The sequence below is a fragment of the Eubalaena glacialis genome, chromosome 4, assembly GCF_028564815.1.
Source record: "Eubalaena glacialis isolate mEubGla1 chromosome 4, mEubGla1.1.hap2.+ XY, whole genome shotgun sequence".
Lineage (NCBI taxonomy): Eukaryota > Metazoa > Chordata > Mammalia > Artiodactyla > Balaenidae > Eubalaena > Eubalaena glacialis.
The window spans coordinates 83,926,803-83,944,145 of record NC_083719.1 but is presented as its reverse complement, the minus strand read 5'-3'; the positions used below and the strand labels follow the sequence as shown (position 1 = coordinate 83,944,145).

At 35.4% G+C, this 17,343-nt stretch overlaps 2 protein-coding genes across 3 annotated transcripts in view; one reads left to right on the top strand and one right to left on the bottom strand.

Moving 5' to 3' along the window:
* The window catches only part of PPIP5K2 (diphosphoinositol pentakisphosphate kinase 2), a 79,891-nt gene extending 77,986 nt beyond the window's left edge, over nucleotides 1–1,905 (bottom strand). The window contains exon 1 of the mRNA XM_061188027.1: nucleotides 1,635–1,905. The gene's annotated coding sequence lies outside the window, so the exon portion shown is untranslated. The remainder of the gene's footprint in view (nucleotides 1–1,634) is intronic.
* A 149-nt stretch (nucleotides 1,906–2,054) lies between these two features.
* Nucleotides 2,055–17,343, top strand: part of GIN1 (gypsy retrotransposon integrase 1) — a 29,888-nt gene continuing 14,599 nt past the window's right edge. Inside the window, exons 1-4 of one of the 2 annotated variants that reach the window (XM_061188025.1) lie at nucleotides 2,055–2,119; nucleotides 11,326–11,471; nucleotides 13,083–13,276; nucleotides 14,895–15,200. In XM_061188025.1, the coding sequence (XP_061044008.1) occupies nucleotides 11,330–11,471; nucleotides 13,083–13,276; nucleotides 14,895–15,200 (642 nt within the window). In that variant the 5' untranslated portion in view covers nucleotides 2,055–2,119; nucleotides 11,326–11,329. Of the gene's footprint in view, nucleotides 2,120–11,325; nucleotides 11,472–13,082; nucleotides 13,277–14,894; nucleotides 15,201–17,343 lie in introns of those variants that run through there. The other variant, XM_061188026.1, reaches the window with a different exon arrangement.

The following is a 17,343-nucleotide window of genomic DNA, read 5'->3' as shown; positions in this document are numbered from 1 at the left end:
TTCACAGAAATTGAAAGAACAGTTTACTGTAAACACCCATATACCCACCACTGGACTCAACAGTTGCTCTACCATTTGAAAGTAAGTTGTAGACATCAATATGTGTCATCTCTAAATACTTTACTATGCATCTCCTAAAAATAAGGACATGCTCTTACATAACCACAGTATCATTTCCACATAAGAACATTAATAGTTCCCCAATACTATTCATATGTAGTTGCATGGGAGCTTTTCGAGAACGAGGATGTCATCTATATATTCCCAGTACTTAATTGGTGCATAGCATTTATTTGGGTGATGAATAAGTGTTCCACCAATTGTTAAGTTTAATACCCTCACAACAACTACCCTGCAAGTCGTGAGTTTAAAACTTAAACAGCAAGCTTTGATTGTACAACCTGCACCTTCTGCCCATCAGTTTAATCACCTGCTTTAAACAAACCCATGCAAGTTTAAGTATTTTGGTTTCTGAACTATTTAATTCTGCATCAATACTGAAGCTCCATGAAGACAGACATCACATCTGTCTGCCTTCAGACACCTAAATAGGCATACCAAATATTTTTCTAATGAATACTTTCAGCTACTGAAAATGTTAGTGAAGAAGTTGGAAGCAATGAAGCACAACGGTAGGACAATGGTAATGTAATAGTTAAGAATACAGATTTTGAAGTCTGAAAAACCTGCTTTCTAGTACAGGTTTGTTCAAACGTTTACTAGTAGCAAAAATTTACTAGGGCAAGTTAAGTGAGGCTTAGAGATAAGGCTCAGTTCCTACCTCTGTAAAATGAGAATAATAATCTAATACACCTCATGGAATTGTTGAGAGAAGTATATGAGAAACTATGTAAAGCACTTGGCACACATAAGAACTCAGCGAATGGCAGCTATCATTATTTTTTTTATTTGCTTGAAACAAAACCTTTATTTTTCATGAAGAATTTTCAGTAGCAAAGCAAAACCCTATCCCACTGTAGAGCAAGGATGCTAGGTGCTTAAGTCAGCAAGGAGGCTTCCTACTCCCACAACGAAGCTTTTCAATAAGCTAAAGCCAAGGTAAGTATCATGCACGGGACTCTAAAGGTCGCAAACTCCCAGGAAGTCCTAGTATATGAGATCCAGTGGTCACCACCCTCGCCCCTTCTCCCTCGAAGCGCGCGAGGATGCAACACTCCAACCGATTAGGGGCGGCAGTGACCTGCAGCCTCCTTCCCTACTCTGGAAAGCTGCAAGGGAAGGGGCTTTTGGTCTCTTGGAGTGGAGAAGGCGAGGTGCAGAAGGACAAAGACTGAGGAATGAAAATGAAAATAGCCATCTCTACCCACAGCAGTCCCCAAACTCGAGACTGCCTACTTCGGTGGAACGAGACCGCAGCCTGGCGTACCAGCCAGAACCTCGGCAGTTCCCTTCAAGCTAAGATGAAACCTCCGGTATCTCAAACCCAAGAAATGCAAAAGGAAAGTAATGGAGGAGGAGGAGAAATTAAGACACGGAAGGACCCTCAAGGCTGTACTGTCACTCCTCCACACCCACGCTGCCTCTCTGGCACATGCCCCTAGGAGAAGCGCGTGTCTAGGCTCCCCCCAGAGTGCAGCAGGAGACAAAACAACTGCCCAGCAGCGGCCGCAAACCTCGGGGGACCAGGTTCCGCATCTTGATTCCTTCGGTCTCGGGGCCCGCACCTGCCACGGCTGCGGTCGTCACGCGAACTGCAGGAAATGACCGCGCCCATTCAGGCCTCGGTTTCCCCTTTAATCCCCGGGACAGAACTGAGGTGTTCGTCAAAGAGACTCCAGCTGTTAGCTTGAACCTGGGTCTTCTCTCTTCAATAGCAGCTGGAAGGAAGGCCACAGAGAGATACTGTAGGCAGCACTACACCTCGCCGAACACTGGTCACGCCTCTTCCCCTCCCGCCTCGGGTCTCACACAGAAACCTCACCGGGCGGAACGATTTCCGGCAAGAACCAAACGATCCGCCCTAACCTTTTCTGACCGGAGCTCCGAGGCCCCCGTTATCACGCCTCTCTTAACCACACGGGTAGTTCCGCTTCCGGCAGCACCACATAAGTCGCGAGAGGAAGCTTAAATCTTGACGCTTGCGTTTAGGACCACTTCGGTGAGTGGTCGTTTTGGTGTGTTCACACCTGATGATTTTTTAAAATGAGGCGTGAGCTGACAGTAATTTCAAAACCATTCGCGTCAACTGGTTTAAAGAAGGGTTTAATTGACTTTGTGGAGATTGCGCACGCGCCCTTGGAGCGGGAGGGCCTTGCTTGGGCGTTGCGATGCCCGCGACAGCTGAGCAGAAAAGGGAACGAGTTCCGTTGTCGGGCCTAGGGAGGTGCTTTCTCCGTGTGACCGAGTTTTACTTATTGGTCATTTTCTTGCCTACGCTAAACTTAGCTGGACCTTGCCCTTAAGAATTAGTTAACGAGTAACCCAGACTCTGGAAATGCTCCCTCAGAGTAGCAAATTCAGAAGTTGAGTGCTGCCTTTGGCTGACAGTAAAGAATTCTCCTCCTTACTTTATCATAGTTGTCATTTCATCTTTTGCCCCAGATTAAAATCTCCTGTGGCGGAGAGAAATGCGAGTTTAAGGGAGAATCTTGCCCTGTTGTTTTAAAGGAAAATTACTATCTCTGTGGATGTTCTTTGAGCATTTCTGAACCAAAGTAGAGAAATAATTTTTAAAATTTAAATTCATTTATCACACGTGGCTTCATGTGTATGCATATGGAGATGAAGGCGTTTTTGTTAAATGAATTTGCACGTTGAAGTGAAGCAGATTATAGGGAAGTGTATTGTGTAATTAGATTTCCCAGTCGTTTTCGTTACATAAAATTGTGCACTTCCAATTTTTCAGAGATTATAATAGAATAATTCGGAAGTAAAATTAATGATCCCAAGTAAATATGTTTATCGAAATATTACAGATTTTAAGTTTTGAAGTTGGGACATATGCATATTATAACCTTTAGAGGCTTAAATTTGGTTTTGCCCTTGGTGAAACAGTTCAATCCTAATTTTATTTAAAGTGGTACCTAACTGCCTTTATTGCACACACAAGATAAAATTATTAAAGGAATCAAGTAATAAGTATTTACACCTACAATAAGTATTCATTGATTTCATTTAATATTGTACCAGGGACACAGTGTAAAAAGCTCAACCAAATTTGACCCTGACAGTTCCTCAATTAGGATTTGTAATAAGACACCTTTACTGCCTTTTCTCATCCCTACGTATTTTAATACACGAGTAATTATTTTTTTTAAGAATTCTTGAAAATATGAGCATATCCAAAAAAGGTGTAATGTAATCTTCGTGTTTATAACTCAAACTACTTAATTCTCCCTTGTAAATGATACCTTTGTTTAATAATATTTGGGAATAGGAAGATATTTATCATTGTTCTGAGTATTATAGCCTAAAGCCATTTGCTCATATTAACTATTCCACTGGATGGTTTCTAGGGACCAAATAGTTCTTTTGAAAAGGAAAAAACTATTAGTTCTTTAAGTTATACCTATATATAAATAGCAAACATTAGCAGGAAACTTTTAACCTTCCACTTAGAGGACTATACTTCTTGTGAACTGATTTTTCTTTCTTATTCCTTTTCTATTTCTCCTTGTCATCTGTCTTTACTGCCAGAACCATAAGCTTGTGAACCCAATTAGACTATAAACTCATTATAAAGTATACAACTCTTGATTCTTCTGGGTTTCGTGTTTAGCAGTAAAACGTAAATAAACATTGCTATGAAACATTAATCTTGTTCCATTAATGAAAGGAATGAGATTTTAAAATCTTTTTTTCCTTGAAGATAAAGGTTTTGAGACAAGAAAGTTCTCTGCTGCTTTAAACAGTTTTATATGGATGATAATACTTAAACATTTTAACAATAATTATATATTGCTTTACCATTTGCAAAGGACTTTTCAAATTCATAATTATCTCATTGATCTTCATAATTGTGAAAAAGAAAAGATAAGTATTATTTCCTTTTTGTCAAACATGGATACTGAGACTTAGGTAACTGTCACATGCTAGAAATTCTGACTCCTAAAAGCCATACCTTCTTAGACAGGCCCTACTTGTAGTGCCATATATCAATACATGCAAGTGAAGTAATGTTTTCTGAAGTGAAATAATAGTCACCTTTGGAACGTGTGCTCTTTTTAAATTCAATGCTACCTCTCCTGTCAGGAAATGCAAGTAATTCTTACTCATTTACAAATAGTTGAATGTCCACTGTGTCCTGAATACTATATGAAACAATGTAATCATTAAAAACTAACAAGACCTTCTCATTCCTCATTTATAGCCTAAATTATTTATTACAAAAATCATTTTAAAACTTTTCTAGCAGAGGCCTGAACCAAGTATTATGAAAGCTGAGGATGACAGATAATTAAATTTAGAGAGACCAGAGCAACAGAGACCAAGGTTTAAATTGAAGTCAATGGATGCATTCACTAACTGTGTTGCCTTGAGTAAAGTGGATAATCTCTCTCAACCTCCATTTTCTTATCTCTAAAACAGATGTAAAACTAGTACCTGCTCCGTAGCATGTTGTGAGGATCATCACAGTAAAGTGCTGTATAAATGTTTGCAATTATTTTTTAAATCTGCTTTAGTACTTATTTTTCAAAAATTAGTTCAAAAAATTGTTTCCTCTCTTTATAGTTTCAGCTTTTCCAGATGTCATAAAAAGACTGGCATGTAGTATGTATGTAGCCTTTTGTGTCTGCTTTCACAACACAATGATTTTGAGATTCCTCCCTATTGTTAAATGTATTTGTAGTACCTTATTGCTGAGTGGTATTCCACTGTGTGGATCTACCACAGTTTGTTTATCCATTCACCTGTTGATGAACTTCTGGATTGTATTCAGGTTTTGGCTGTTATGAATAAAGCTTCTAGAAACATTCACGTACAGATTTTTGTGTGAACATATACTTTCATTTCTCTTGGGTTAAACTGTTTTCCAACATGTTTACACCATTTTTTATTCTTACCAGCAATGCTTTGCATGCTTGGTAGTACTTAGTATTGCCAGGTTTTGTTTTGTTTGTGTTGTTTTTTGCCATTTTGGTGGATTTGTAGTGGTATCTTATTGTGGTTTTAATTTGCGTTTTTCATTGTCTCATGGTGTTGAACATCTTTCCATGTTTTTATTTGCTAACCATATCTTCTTTGATGAAGTGTCTGTTCACACCTTTTGCCCATTTTAAAAATTGGATTGTTTGTTTTCTTATTATTGAGCTTTGAGAATTCTTTATAAATTCTGGACCCAGGTTTTTCATCATATATGTGTACTGCAAATACTTCCTCCGGGCTGTGATTTCTCTTATTTTCTTAAATTAAAACAGAAGTTTTAATTTTTTCTTTTATGGGTGGTTCTTTCTGTTTGCTATCTGGGAGTCATTGCCTAACCTAAGCTTACAAAAATATTCTTTTTTGTTGTCTTCTAGGAGTTCTATAACTTTAGGTGTTACATTTAGGTCTGTGACCATCGTGAATAATTTTAATTTCTTCATATGGTGCAAGGTATGAGTTGAGATTCATGTTTTTTCACATGGATGTTTAGTTAGTTGCTCCAGCATCATTTGTTATAAATATTATCCTTTTTCTATTGAATTACCTTGGCACCTATGTCAAAAGTCAGTAAACACCATTTCTGTGTGGCTGTATTTCTGGACACTCTGTTCTGTTCTGTAGATCGATGGCTGTCATTTTGCCAGTACCACACAGTTTTGATTACCATAACATTAAAGTAAGTCTTGAAACCAGGTAATGTAAAATTTTTCAACTATATTCTTGTTTTTCAAACTCGTTTTAGCTATTCTGAGTCCTTTGGTTTTCCATATCAATTTTAGAATCAGCTTGTCAGTTCCTACAAAAGAGCTTGTTGGGTTCCTGATTGCATTGCTTTGATTCTATAGATCAGTTTGTGGAGAATTGACATCTTAGTGACCTTATCCAGTTCTTTTCTCATTGTTAGGGTAGGAGTGACTTTTTTTCCAGCTTTCTGCCTTCTAGGCAGAAGCCTGTATGGGAATTTTTAAATGCTGTTTCAGAAAGGAATAATTTAGTTCCATTGTTGAGTATTATAATTTACCAGTCAATTTCAATCTGAATTAACCACTTGAAGTCTTTTTTCTTATCTGGAAAATGGGATATTGAATCACAGTCGCTGGGCTTCCTTTCGGTGCTATATTAATGTGTTCTTTAGTCAAGATCTAATTTTTCAGTGTGTGATGTGGTATATTTAATTTTTCAAAAATCTGTTCATCTTTCCCTACTTCTTGAAGATTAAATGTATTTTAATATCCTTTGCTATATTATAATTGTGTGAAAGATGCAAAAGAATAGAAATAATGAAATAAACTAACTCTCCTGTTAATAATGATTGGTCTTTCAAATTAGAAAGCCTTATTTCCTGAACTTTTTGGAAGTTAGAAGTACACATCATCAAGAATGATGTGTATGTTTTAAGAAGTGTAAAAATTAATTTTACAAAGAGAAAATGAAATAAGAAACCTTTTTCTTCTGTGAAATTACCTCTTGCCTTTTTTCTTTATTTAGGAAGTGCTTAGAAAAGAGATATATGGAATTGACCTGATAGGTGCATTTTGTTATACACTTATAGAACTTAGTATTAACATTGTCATCTGCCAGGTTTTTTTGATTCCAGTGAAAGGAATGTCGAAAACTTTTAGTCTGTACCTCTGAGCGACCTATAATTTATAAATATCAGTGTTATCAGTCTACAACCTTTCAACATCCAAAAATTTAACTTAATAAATCCAATTTGTATTCACTTGTTAAATGCCTTAACTCACAATTGTCAAGCTGTGTGCCAAGGCTTCCTAGGGCATCATAGTGAATTCACAGGGTGCCATGAAACATTTTAAACTTTCAAAGGAAACACAGGTGTATTCAACATCTATCATATCCCTTATGGACTACTAGTTCACAGTTTCAACATTAGGTCACACTACAGTCCTTTTTTTATATCTTTGCAAAACTGGTTTTTGGATGTTTGCTGTGGTAATAATGCAGATACTGTATGAAAATCAGTATGGAAGAAGAAATGAGGGTGGCAGTGTCTAATCTAATTCCAAGGTTTGAGAAGTTGTACACTGACCAGAGGTGCAGGCATGCCATTAGTAAGTAACTATAGTTACCTCAATGCTATAGACAATGTTTGTGTGCCCCCAAAATTCATGTGTTGAAATTCTAACCCCTAATGTGATGGTATTAGTAGGTGGCATCTTTGGTAGATGATTAGATCCTGAGGGTAGAACTCTCAAGAATGGGTTAAGTGTCTTTATAAGAGAGAGCTCAGAGAGCTTCTGAACCCCTTCTACCATGTGAGGACGTAGCAAAGATGCCATTTATGAACCCGGAAGCAAGCTCTTACCAGACACCGAATCCACCAGATTGTTCTTGAACTTCCCAGCCTCTAGAATTATCAGAAACAAATGTTTGTTATTATTAAGCCACCTAGTCTATAATAAATTACTATAGCAGCCCAAATGGACTAAGATAGCCAGGAGAAGGGAAATGGGAGGGGTTTGGTGGGAACTTAGAAGAGAGAGGTTTTTAAGTATAAGGGCAAGATATAGACATCACTGTGCTTTATGCAGACATTCATGTTTTCCAATGGCCAATTTTTTTCTACCAGTTACAATTACCCACATCCCTCTGTGTTTTAGTATGGTGTATCACATTGATTGATTTGCGTATATTGAAGAATCCTTGTATCCCCTGGGATAAACCTCTGTGTTTTAGGACCTGTACTTCCTTTGAGGTGTGAGAGTTTGGTCTTTTGCTCCTGCGGGCTTTTTAGAGGCCTGAAAAGGCTTCTCCCCTTTTCTTTTTAATGTCCTTCAGGAAATTTTGCAACCTTTACTGGTCTCTGAAATGGAGGTAACAAAGGATTTTACCTTTTTTAAATAAATTTCATCCTCCTACAGGTACCATGCTCCCAGTGGCTAGGCTGGGATGTTTTAATGTTCTTTTAGGTGATTTAGAACATTGGTGGTCCCAAAAGCCATTAAGGGAAAACAAGAATTTGGGGTCATTTATAGTATATTATAAATTTTACAGAATATAGACCATAATGATTTAATGTAAACTAAGAAAGAACGGGTCTTTCTATCTCTTGGACTTGGAAGAGCTTGTGTCAGTGTATCCTAGAGATGAAAATAAGACAGAGAAAAATGATTTTTGCCTGTTTTTTGGTTGATTTTTTAAGAGTTAAGGAGAATTATTAATAATACAGAGCTAGAATGACAGGCAGGCAAATGGATAGGTAGACTGACAGTCTATATTCCATACTTAAAACCACACAAGTCTTCCTAAATTGAAAATTGATGAAGGGTGGGAGTTTGCCACAGAATCTTTTGGCAGAGGAAAGGCTGTAGATAGGATGACATGAAAATAAAGGCATCAAGGGGTCTATTGTCACAGATTTCACAGTTAGTTTGAAAAGCACTGAGATTTAGAGCAACACGGAACTGGAAAACAACAGAAGTGTCTAGGGCAAGGACTGAGGATACACAGGGTAAAACCTCTTGATGCCTTTACTGTTTCCGGTTAGGCATATTATGACTATAAAACATCTATGAAAATTTTTATACACGTCTTCTGATACTCATATACTCATTTCACTAGGATATAAACTTAAAAATAGAATTGCCAAGTCCTTAGGGTAAACATGTTTAGCTTTAGAAGAAACTGACCGTTTTCCAAGGTGGCTGTACCATTTTTACACTTCCACAGTGTATGAGAGTTTCGGTTACCTGTCCTCACAACCCCTGGTGTTGTCTCTGTTTTTAAATTTAACCTTTTTAATAGTGTGTAGTTGTAAATCATTTTGGCTTTAATTTGCATTGCCCTAGGGGTAATGATGTTGAGCACATTTTCACTTGCTTATTAACCATTTGGATATTCACTTCTTTGAAATATCATGTAAGATTTTCTTCCCCATTTTTTTGTATTGAGTTTTATCCTTTTCTTCTTGATTTTGTAGTAGTTCATTATATATGCTGGGTATGAGTCTTTCGTGAGATATATATATATTAAAGATATCTTCTCCCAATCTGTGGATTACCCTTTCCCTTCTTAATGGTCTTTTGATGAACAGGTTTTGATTTTAATGAAATCCAACGTGTTATAATTTTTTTCTTTTATGAATAGTGCTTTTTCTGTCCTGTTTAAGAAATCTTTGCTTATCCCAAGGTTTTGAAGATCTTCTTCTGTGTTTTCTTCCAGAAGCTTTATAGTTTACTTTTCACTTTTAGGTTTATGATTTATCTGGAATTAATTTTGTTGATGTAGGTAGGTGGTCAATATTAATTTTTTTTTCTGATACAGATATCCAATTGCTTCAGCATCATTTATCGAAAAGACCATCTCTTCCCCCATTGTATTGATGCCTTTGTTGTAAATTAATTGACTGCATACATGTGGATTTAATTTTGGACTCCCTGTTCTATTTCAGTGACCTGTTTTTCCATCCATAAGTACTGGCTTATGCCAATACTTCACTGTCTTATTTACTGTAGTTTTATAGATGGTCTTAAAATCTGATCCATTCATTTTTGAGATGTTTTAGAAACTATAAGGTGCATTTGTTTGATTTAGGGGTACAACCATTTATTATAAAATGAAAAAAATTTATGTATTTAATTGAAAGTGAATTAAACTTAGAATAAGCTAACTGTTTTATAGAGATAATTGACCTGTTTTTTAGGTTATGATAGGAGAGAATTAGCTTTGCAGAACCTTTGCTTTTCAAATGGCTTACACTTTATGCTAACCTAAGGTTAAGGGATGTTAGAAATGTACTGATATCCCAAAGTTATGAAAAGATCGGAAAGATGGTTATTAAATGTGCAAAGTGCTGTATCATTGGGAAAGAGAATTAATAAGCTTTTTAAGCCATAGTTTATAAGCATGGTCTATTCTGCTTTGTTCTAACTTTCTCTCTGCAGTAATATTTTCTTGTAGCCTTATCCCTGCATCTTCTAGTGGTCAGTAAACATCTGTATCGTTTTTTGAAATTCAGAATTTTAAGCATTTGTATCAGTTATAGTTCTAGCAGGAAACAGAAGATATACTCTGCTAGGATTTTAAAGAAAATTTAATGAAGTTCCTGTTTATAAACATATGATGGAAAGGGTCAAAGAAACCAACATGGCACCTGGAGACTAGCAACAGCAGAAAATAGCAACCACCTCTAGGGCTGAAGCAGCAAGAAGAAGAAATGTCATTACAGACTTCCAGTGAGAACTAGAGACACAGAAGATGGGCTTCCTGACAGGAGCTATGATTGTAGAGGGTTGCAGCTTAAACCAAGGAAGGAGCCGGGAAATAAATATCCTGACCTCTTTCTTCTGCCATCTGATTTGCCTGCTCGTACCTCCCATTGGACAAGTCCAACCAGAAAACTATAAATGCAGTCTGTAAGGGTCAGTCTTTTAGGGTACAGCAGCAGGGAGAGAAAGGCCAAACATGTATCTGGATCAATGGGGATGGTGGCAAACAGAATAACCAGCACAGAATAGTTCGTTTTGACTGAAAATATGAAAGAAAAGGTTTTTTCTTTTGAATGTAGTAATGGTTTTCCATATGGCTTAGGGTCTAAAATAGAGAAGTTTTGTTTTGGCCAGTCCAGCCAGATTTTCCTTTATAACATAGGGAAAGTACACACAGAACAAAAATCATTTCTGTTCAAGAAAAATTAGCTTACATGTAGTTCAGAAGAGTGTATGAGATCTAGCATAGCTAAATATCTTCTTTGCCATTTATCATTTGAACATTTCTAAAATGTATCTTTCTCATAAATGATTTGAGAATTTTTTGCATTTTGCAATGACCATGAATATATTTAGAAGTAATATAAAATTACATTTTCCCTCTTATAAGCTGTCATTTGTTTAAATGTCACATAACAGAACCATCCTATGTAAGTAACATTTCAGTTGATGGTAATTAGAGACTTTAAGCAAAACTTCTTGAAGTGTGCTTGTTCATTTCCTTTTTTCCCAGTATGTGGAAATTTTTCAGTATTTCTTTTCATATGGAAAGAGACAAGATAATGTGTCATGTTGTGTCTCAAAAATAGCATTTGAATATTTTAGTTCATATACATCACACACTTTTCTGTACTACAATTATCTCTGTCACAGATAATATTCCGGGAATGTTCAGGTCACATGTAAGCAGAAATATGACAGAAGGCTAAACTGAAATAGCAACTGAATTAGTTTATCATTTAAATTATATCTTTAAATACCTTTTACCTAGGTTCATGATGGTTCGTAGTGGAAAAAATGGTGACCTTCATCTTAAACAGATTGCATATTATAAACGAATTGGTGAATATCATCCAACTACACTGCCTAGTGAGAGAAGTGGCATAAGAAGAGCAGCAAAAAAATTTGCCTTCAAAGGTAAAATTAATGCCCCCAATTTTTAGTATAGAGTTTATATAGATGTTTCTCCATATGTAATTCTTTGTGGAATCCTGAGAATTTCTGTAGTAATTGGTCGTTGCTTAACAATTACCATTTAAATTGATAATGCCATTCAGTCAAAAGCAAAATAAAAATCACATTGAAGCTAACTGAAGGCCAGTAAATGTGAAAAGTGTATTTTAAATCATAGAAAATGATACCATGAACAAAACAAAGCACTTACCTAAATTAATGTCACCTGCTTTTGTCCTCAGGTGATTCCTACTCTAGTGGTACACTTGCAGGCACTCGTGTCACTCTCAATGAAGAACTTATTTGATGCCGAATATGAAAATGTTGACAAAGTTAACTTATTTACTATACTTATTTCTGTGGTTCCTCCCTCTCAGTGCCATTAAATAGTCTCAGGATCATATTTATTTTTGAACTCCTAATCCCCCTGAATGAATTAAATATTTGAAAGACAGTAGAATATTTATCTTGAAAGATTATGATAATTTTCCCCTCTTTCTCCTCCTCCTTCAAAGGGGAAGAGAAGTTTGGGATGAGATAAGCAAAGAAGTACAATGACCAGATGACTAAATGAATGTTGGTACTATTAATGGGAATCAGGCTTTTCTCAAAGCAGGTCAAGAAAATTCTAAGATAATAAATAAATACCTGCTTATTTCTTCCTGTGTACACCCCTTCCAGTAACTCCCTTAAGCTTAAGAACAGGCATACCTATTACATCTTAGACTAAAGAGGACTCATTCATTCATTTATTTAATCATTTATGCAAGAAATGTTTACTGAGTTCCTACTGTGTGCCAATCACATTTTAGGCCTTGGGAACATGTTGATGAATAAGATAGATAACTCCTGCCCTTAAGTTGCTTACTTTCTAATTCAAGTAAGGAATGTTCCACTCAGCATGTGCTTAATTAAGCACACTAATAGCTTACTGGTGTATTTTGGAGTTTGAATAGCTACTCATCCACACTGGAGAATTGGCGATTCTCTTCCTGCCCTGATTACTTCCCAGCCGTAGACTCTTTCCAGGTCTCCAAAGGAAAACAACTGTCCTGAGGATTAAGGTTTGCCCACTTTCTTGGCTTTATGAACCCTATTTCCTACCCAAATCCGGAAAAACTTAAGAGAGGTGGTTGCTTACAAAAATACAGCTATGATGAAATGCTATTTTGGAAAATTCTGTCCCAGAAGTTGCTTATTTGTACATAATTTATTTGCTAATTCCTGCCTTTTTTAGGAGGTGCCTGCTGCAAGTATTTTTCTACTTTGATTACTCCCATAGAAAGATAATTTTATACTCCCATATTTATCATGTGCTTTGGTGAACAAGCTAGCCCTACTTGTGTTGATAGCTACAAAACTATAGCAGCTAGTTCTCCTACATATCTATTAGTAAGTGTAACAGCTGAGGACCTTTCAGATTGTATGGTAGCATCTTCACAAATATTCTATCTTAGAGGGAAAAAGATTTAACAAAAAAAACCTCATGGTTTGAAGATAAGGCTATGATTATCTTAAAACTATATAGATATCTAAAATTTTCAATTATATCTTTTTGGTATTTTTTTATTTCAGAAAAAAAGCTGTTTTATGTCGGAAAAGACAGAAAACAAAATCGTTTGGTAATTGTTTCAGAAGAAGAAAAAAAGAAAGTCCTGAGAGAATGCCATGAAAATGACACTGGAGCCCATCATGGCATATCCAGAACCCTTACTCTAGTGGAATCCAGCTACTATTGGACTTCTGTGACCAATGATGTCAAACAGTGGGTATGGCTTATGTATTTAGAATATTTTGAATAATGTTTTTGTAGTATATATCCAAAATTCATTTTTGCTCCAGATTAACTCTAGCTATCACTTCTCATTAAGTACTTTTTGTCTGGGTAGTTTTTCTGCAAAACATTTAAAGGGAGTTTTATTTCCCCTCAAAAATCTTCTTTAAAATCACTGAAATATAATTTGAACTAGAATAAAGCATTATTTAAATATTTGAAAATACTCTGTTTAGATAGATTATCTAGAACCAGATTTTCGTCATTGAACTATCTTGTGTAGGCAGAATTTAAATGGGGCTGAAATTTCTTTGACCAAAAGTTAATCATTACCTCTTTGATGGCAGTCATATAATCTTTTCTTGAGAGGAGAATATGTTCATTATAAGTCAGGCCCCATGTGTGTCTCCTCTTTTGTCCCTATATTGTCTTGACATAGAAAATGTCAAATATGGCAGAAACCCCAAACCAACTAATTGCAAAATCAAGTTGTGAAGATAATGAAATTAGTCTGAGTTTTGTAACTTTATAACCCATTAGGACCTCAACTTCTTCTAATAGAAAATTCACCTAGGAGTTCTGGGATTCTTGCTGCTAGGTCAATTGATCCCTACTCTTTCTAGTGTGCTCCATATGGCAAATGATAGAAATTCCTTAGTATGTATGTGAGAACCCTTTAATAATCGTAATAGTGCATTAAAAAGACTGTCATTTCAGGCAAAAGAATTAACCCAACATTTAATTTAAAACTAAGTATCATTTGTGAGTCTGTGCAGGTACTCCAAAGACCTCAGTTTTTGTATTTGCCCTTAGAACCTGCCACACATTCCTTTACAGACGTTCAATGAAATCTTTGTCACATCTTTATCATTTGAAAAATGATTTTTGGAAATAAGGTTATTTGTGATGAGAACTAGTTTAAGTTAGAAAAGCTAGAAAATAAAAATTTTGATCAAAAGTAACTATAATGCAATAAGATCGGTTTAAAAATTTTGTTCAGGACTTGGTTTGAAAGTAGTTTCCAAAGTGTAATTCCAGAAATATGTTGAACAATGGCACCATCCATATGTTGATCAATTGATCTCTTCTCTTCTCACACAAATGAAAGCTCCATGACAGCATGGGCTTTGTTTTTGTTCATTCTCTTTTTCCAGGACCTAGAGGAATTTCTGGCATCTATAAATATTGTTTGAATAAAGTTATATTTTAATGAATATTACTGCATACATGAATGAATGAACTTAGTAGAGTGATAACTTTAAAAGAAAAAAATTTTTTTGCTTATAGAAATTATATACTCACATATTGATTTAAAATTATAGCAAACATGTTTTAAGATCTATTCATTTAATAAATATTTATTGATTGTAAACCAGAATTATGTTCCATGTGAATAAGACCCCTTAAGGCGGTCATTGAATAGTAGTAGCAAGTAATATTTGCTTATATTCTGAATAGGTTTTATTTTATTATGAGAATAGTCCAAAAGTTTCTCCTTCAAAACACAAAATACCTATCAACCATTTCAAAGTTCAGATTTATAAGACTGCTTTTATTATATTGAATATATTAACATTTGTATACCTTTTCTTTATTGTATGCCTGTTTTATAGGTATATGCTTGTCAGCATTGCCAAGTGGCAAAAAATACGGTTATTCTAGCACCTAAACAGCACCTTCTCAAAGTGGAGAATCCATGGAGTATAGTTACTGTTGATCTGATGGGCCCATTTCATACAAGCAGCAGAAGTCATGTATATGCTATAATCATGACAGATTTGTTCACAAAATGGGTTGTGATTTTGCCTCTTTGTGATGTTTCAGCATCAGAAATTTCTAAAGCTATTATCAATATATTTTTCTTATATGGACCTCCTCAGAAAATAATAATGGACCAAAGAGATGAGTTCATTCATCAGGTAAGACAAACTACTTAGATCTAGGAGCATATTTTACTCACCTTTCAGTGAGCAGCGCAACTTATATGGTACTTAATAAGTTTAGATAAATTCCTACAGATATAGAGGTTTAATATTGTATAGTACAAAGGTAGTTGGACTGGAAATTAAGGATTTTAGTACTTAATGTGCCACTAAGTAATTGTAAACCTATCTTTAGTTTTCTTCAAACTAAAATGAGGAGGTTGGACCAAAGAGTCTTTTTTTGCTTCTAGCTTAAAAATTCTATGATTGACATGTAGAGGGAGAATTGACTAAATGGAGAAATACAGTCATGTTCGTGAATGAGAATATTCAATATTGAAAGATACCAATTTTTCCCAAATCAAAATTAATTTATATGTTAATGGATTTCTAATCAGCATTAAAAAGGAGGGAGCATTTTCCCTTGCCCTGGCCTTTATCCGGATTAAAGTTAACCTGAAAGAATAAGCAGACAGGAATACATACAAAAATTCTAAAAAAGGAATATAACTACTATACTTAAGGCATATTATTAAATTTTTATAATTGACAGGGTACTGGTGTAAGAAAATAACCAGACTGTCTAGGTTCACAGCACCTTTGATATCTCAGTCCAAAAGAAATACTTAAACTGATACTTATCAAATAGTTAGGGCCTGTGCCGGGGGTCCCTAAGGTTATCTCCAGGTTTTATAATTCACTAGGAGTCCTAGGAGGACTCAGCAGATGGTCATACTATGGCTAAGATTTATTATAACTAAAGGATACAAAGCAAAATCAGCAGACAAAAGGCTCATGGGGATAAGTCCAGGGGAAACTAGGAACAAGCTTCTAAGACATCCTCTCCCAGTGTAATCACACAGGACATGCTCAATTCTCCCAGCAGAGTTATAGCAACCCATGTAAATTGTTGTCTACCAGGGAAGCTCACTAGAGACTCGGTGCCTAGGATTTTTACTGGGAGCTGATCACATAAGCACCAAAAATTCTAGATTCTCAAAAGAAAGAAGGTGTTCAGCATAAGCCACCTTGATTGTATAAACAGTTTAGGCACTGTGAGCCACCCTTAATCAGTTAGGGAATGGTGGAAACCCACACGAAATCCAAGGTCCTAGACACCAGCCAAGGGCCAACTTTGTAAGCAGGACTTTCACAGGATAGCAGCCTTAGTTCTGCTATGTTAACTCTTTTTCTGCACAGGTCCAAACAACTTAGTATTTATGTCCTAACCACTTAGCCATTTTAAAAAATAGTAGTTATAAATTGAAAGAAATAATATTTTCATTTCATTCTTAAATAACCACAGTTAGTTACTAATGGGATGTGTATACCTGTTTACCACTGCTAAGCTTTTCAAACTTTGGAATCAGTTTAGACACTGCCATCCTCATTTCCTGTTTCGCATTGATTTTTATACAGTCGTTGCTTTTTATCATAGCACCTGTCAAAAAACAGTTCTGTAAAGATACAACATCATCAAAAGGAATATAGTCTTATCTAATGTTGAAACCATAAACTACCTTAAGCTAGTAGTTTTCAAGGTGTCCAACAGATGTTAAGGAGGCCCTTTGGCACAGAGTTTAGTAACCATGTTTAAAATGGTAGAGCTGGTATCACAAATGCGTGGAGTTAGGGAAGGATTATTTAATAAATTTGATTTAATTAACAGCATAGATAACAATTTTCTAATTATTTCTAGTTATTTCTATAATATGATTTTAAAATTACTGCATACCAAAATTGTTTTCAGGTAAATTAAAAATTTTGGTTTTTTTAATTGAAACAAAAAAAAATACAATTGACTTTTTTTTTTCAATCTCTAGAGACTGAGTTAACTTTCCAAGCTTAGGGAATAGTGGCATAAATTTAAATGGAAAAATCACCAACTTTGGCTGTTTAAAAATTAGAAATTTATATGTGGTAAAATAACCAAAACATACAGGCCAAGAAATAGGCCAACAAAAATAAAGCACATTCATGCAGGAAAGGGCTAATGCCTTTATTATAAAAGATTCAAACAAATTAAAAAATTTAGTCAATGGCAGAAATGTAATTCACAAGAGGGAATAAAAATAATAAATATGGAAAAATGTTCAAACCCAATAGTAATGAGTAATATAAATTAAGACCATTTTTTGTT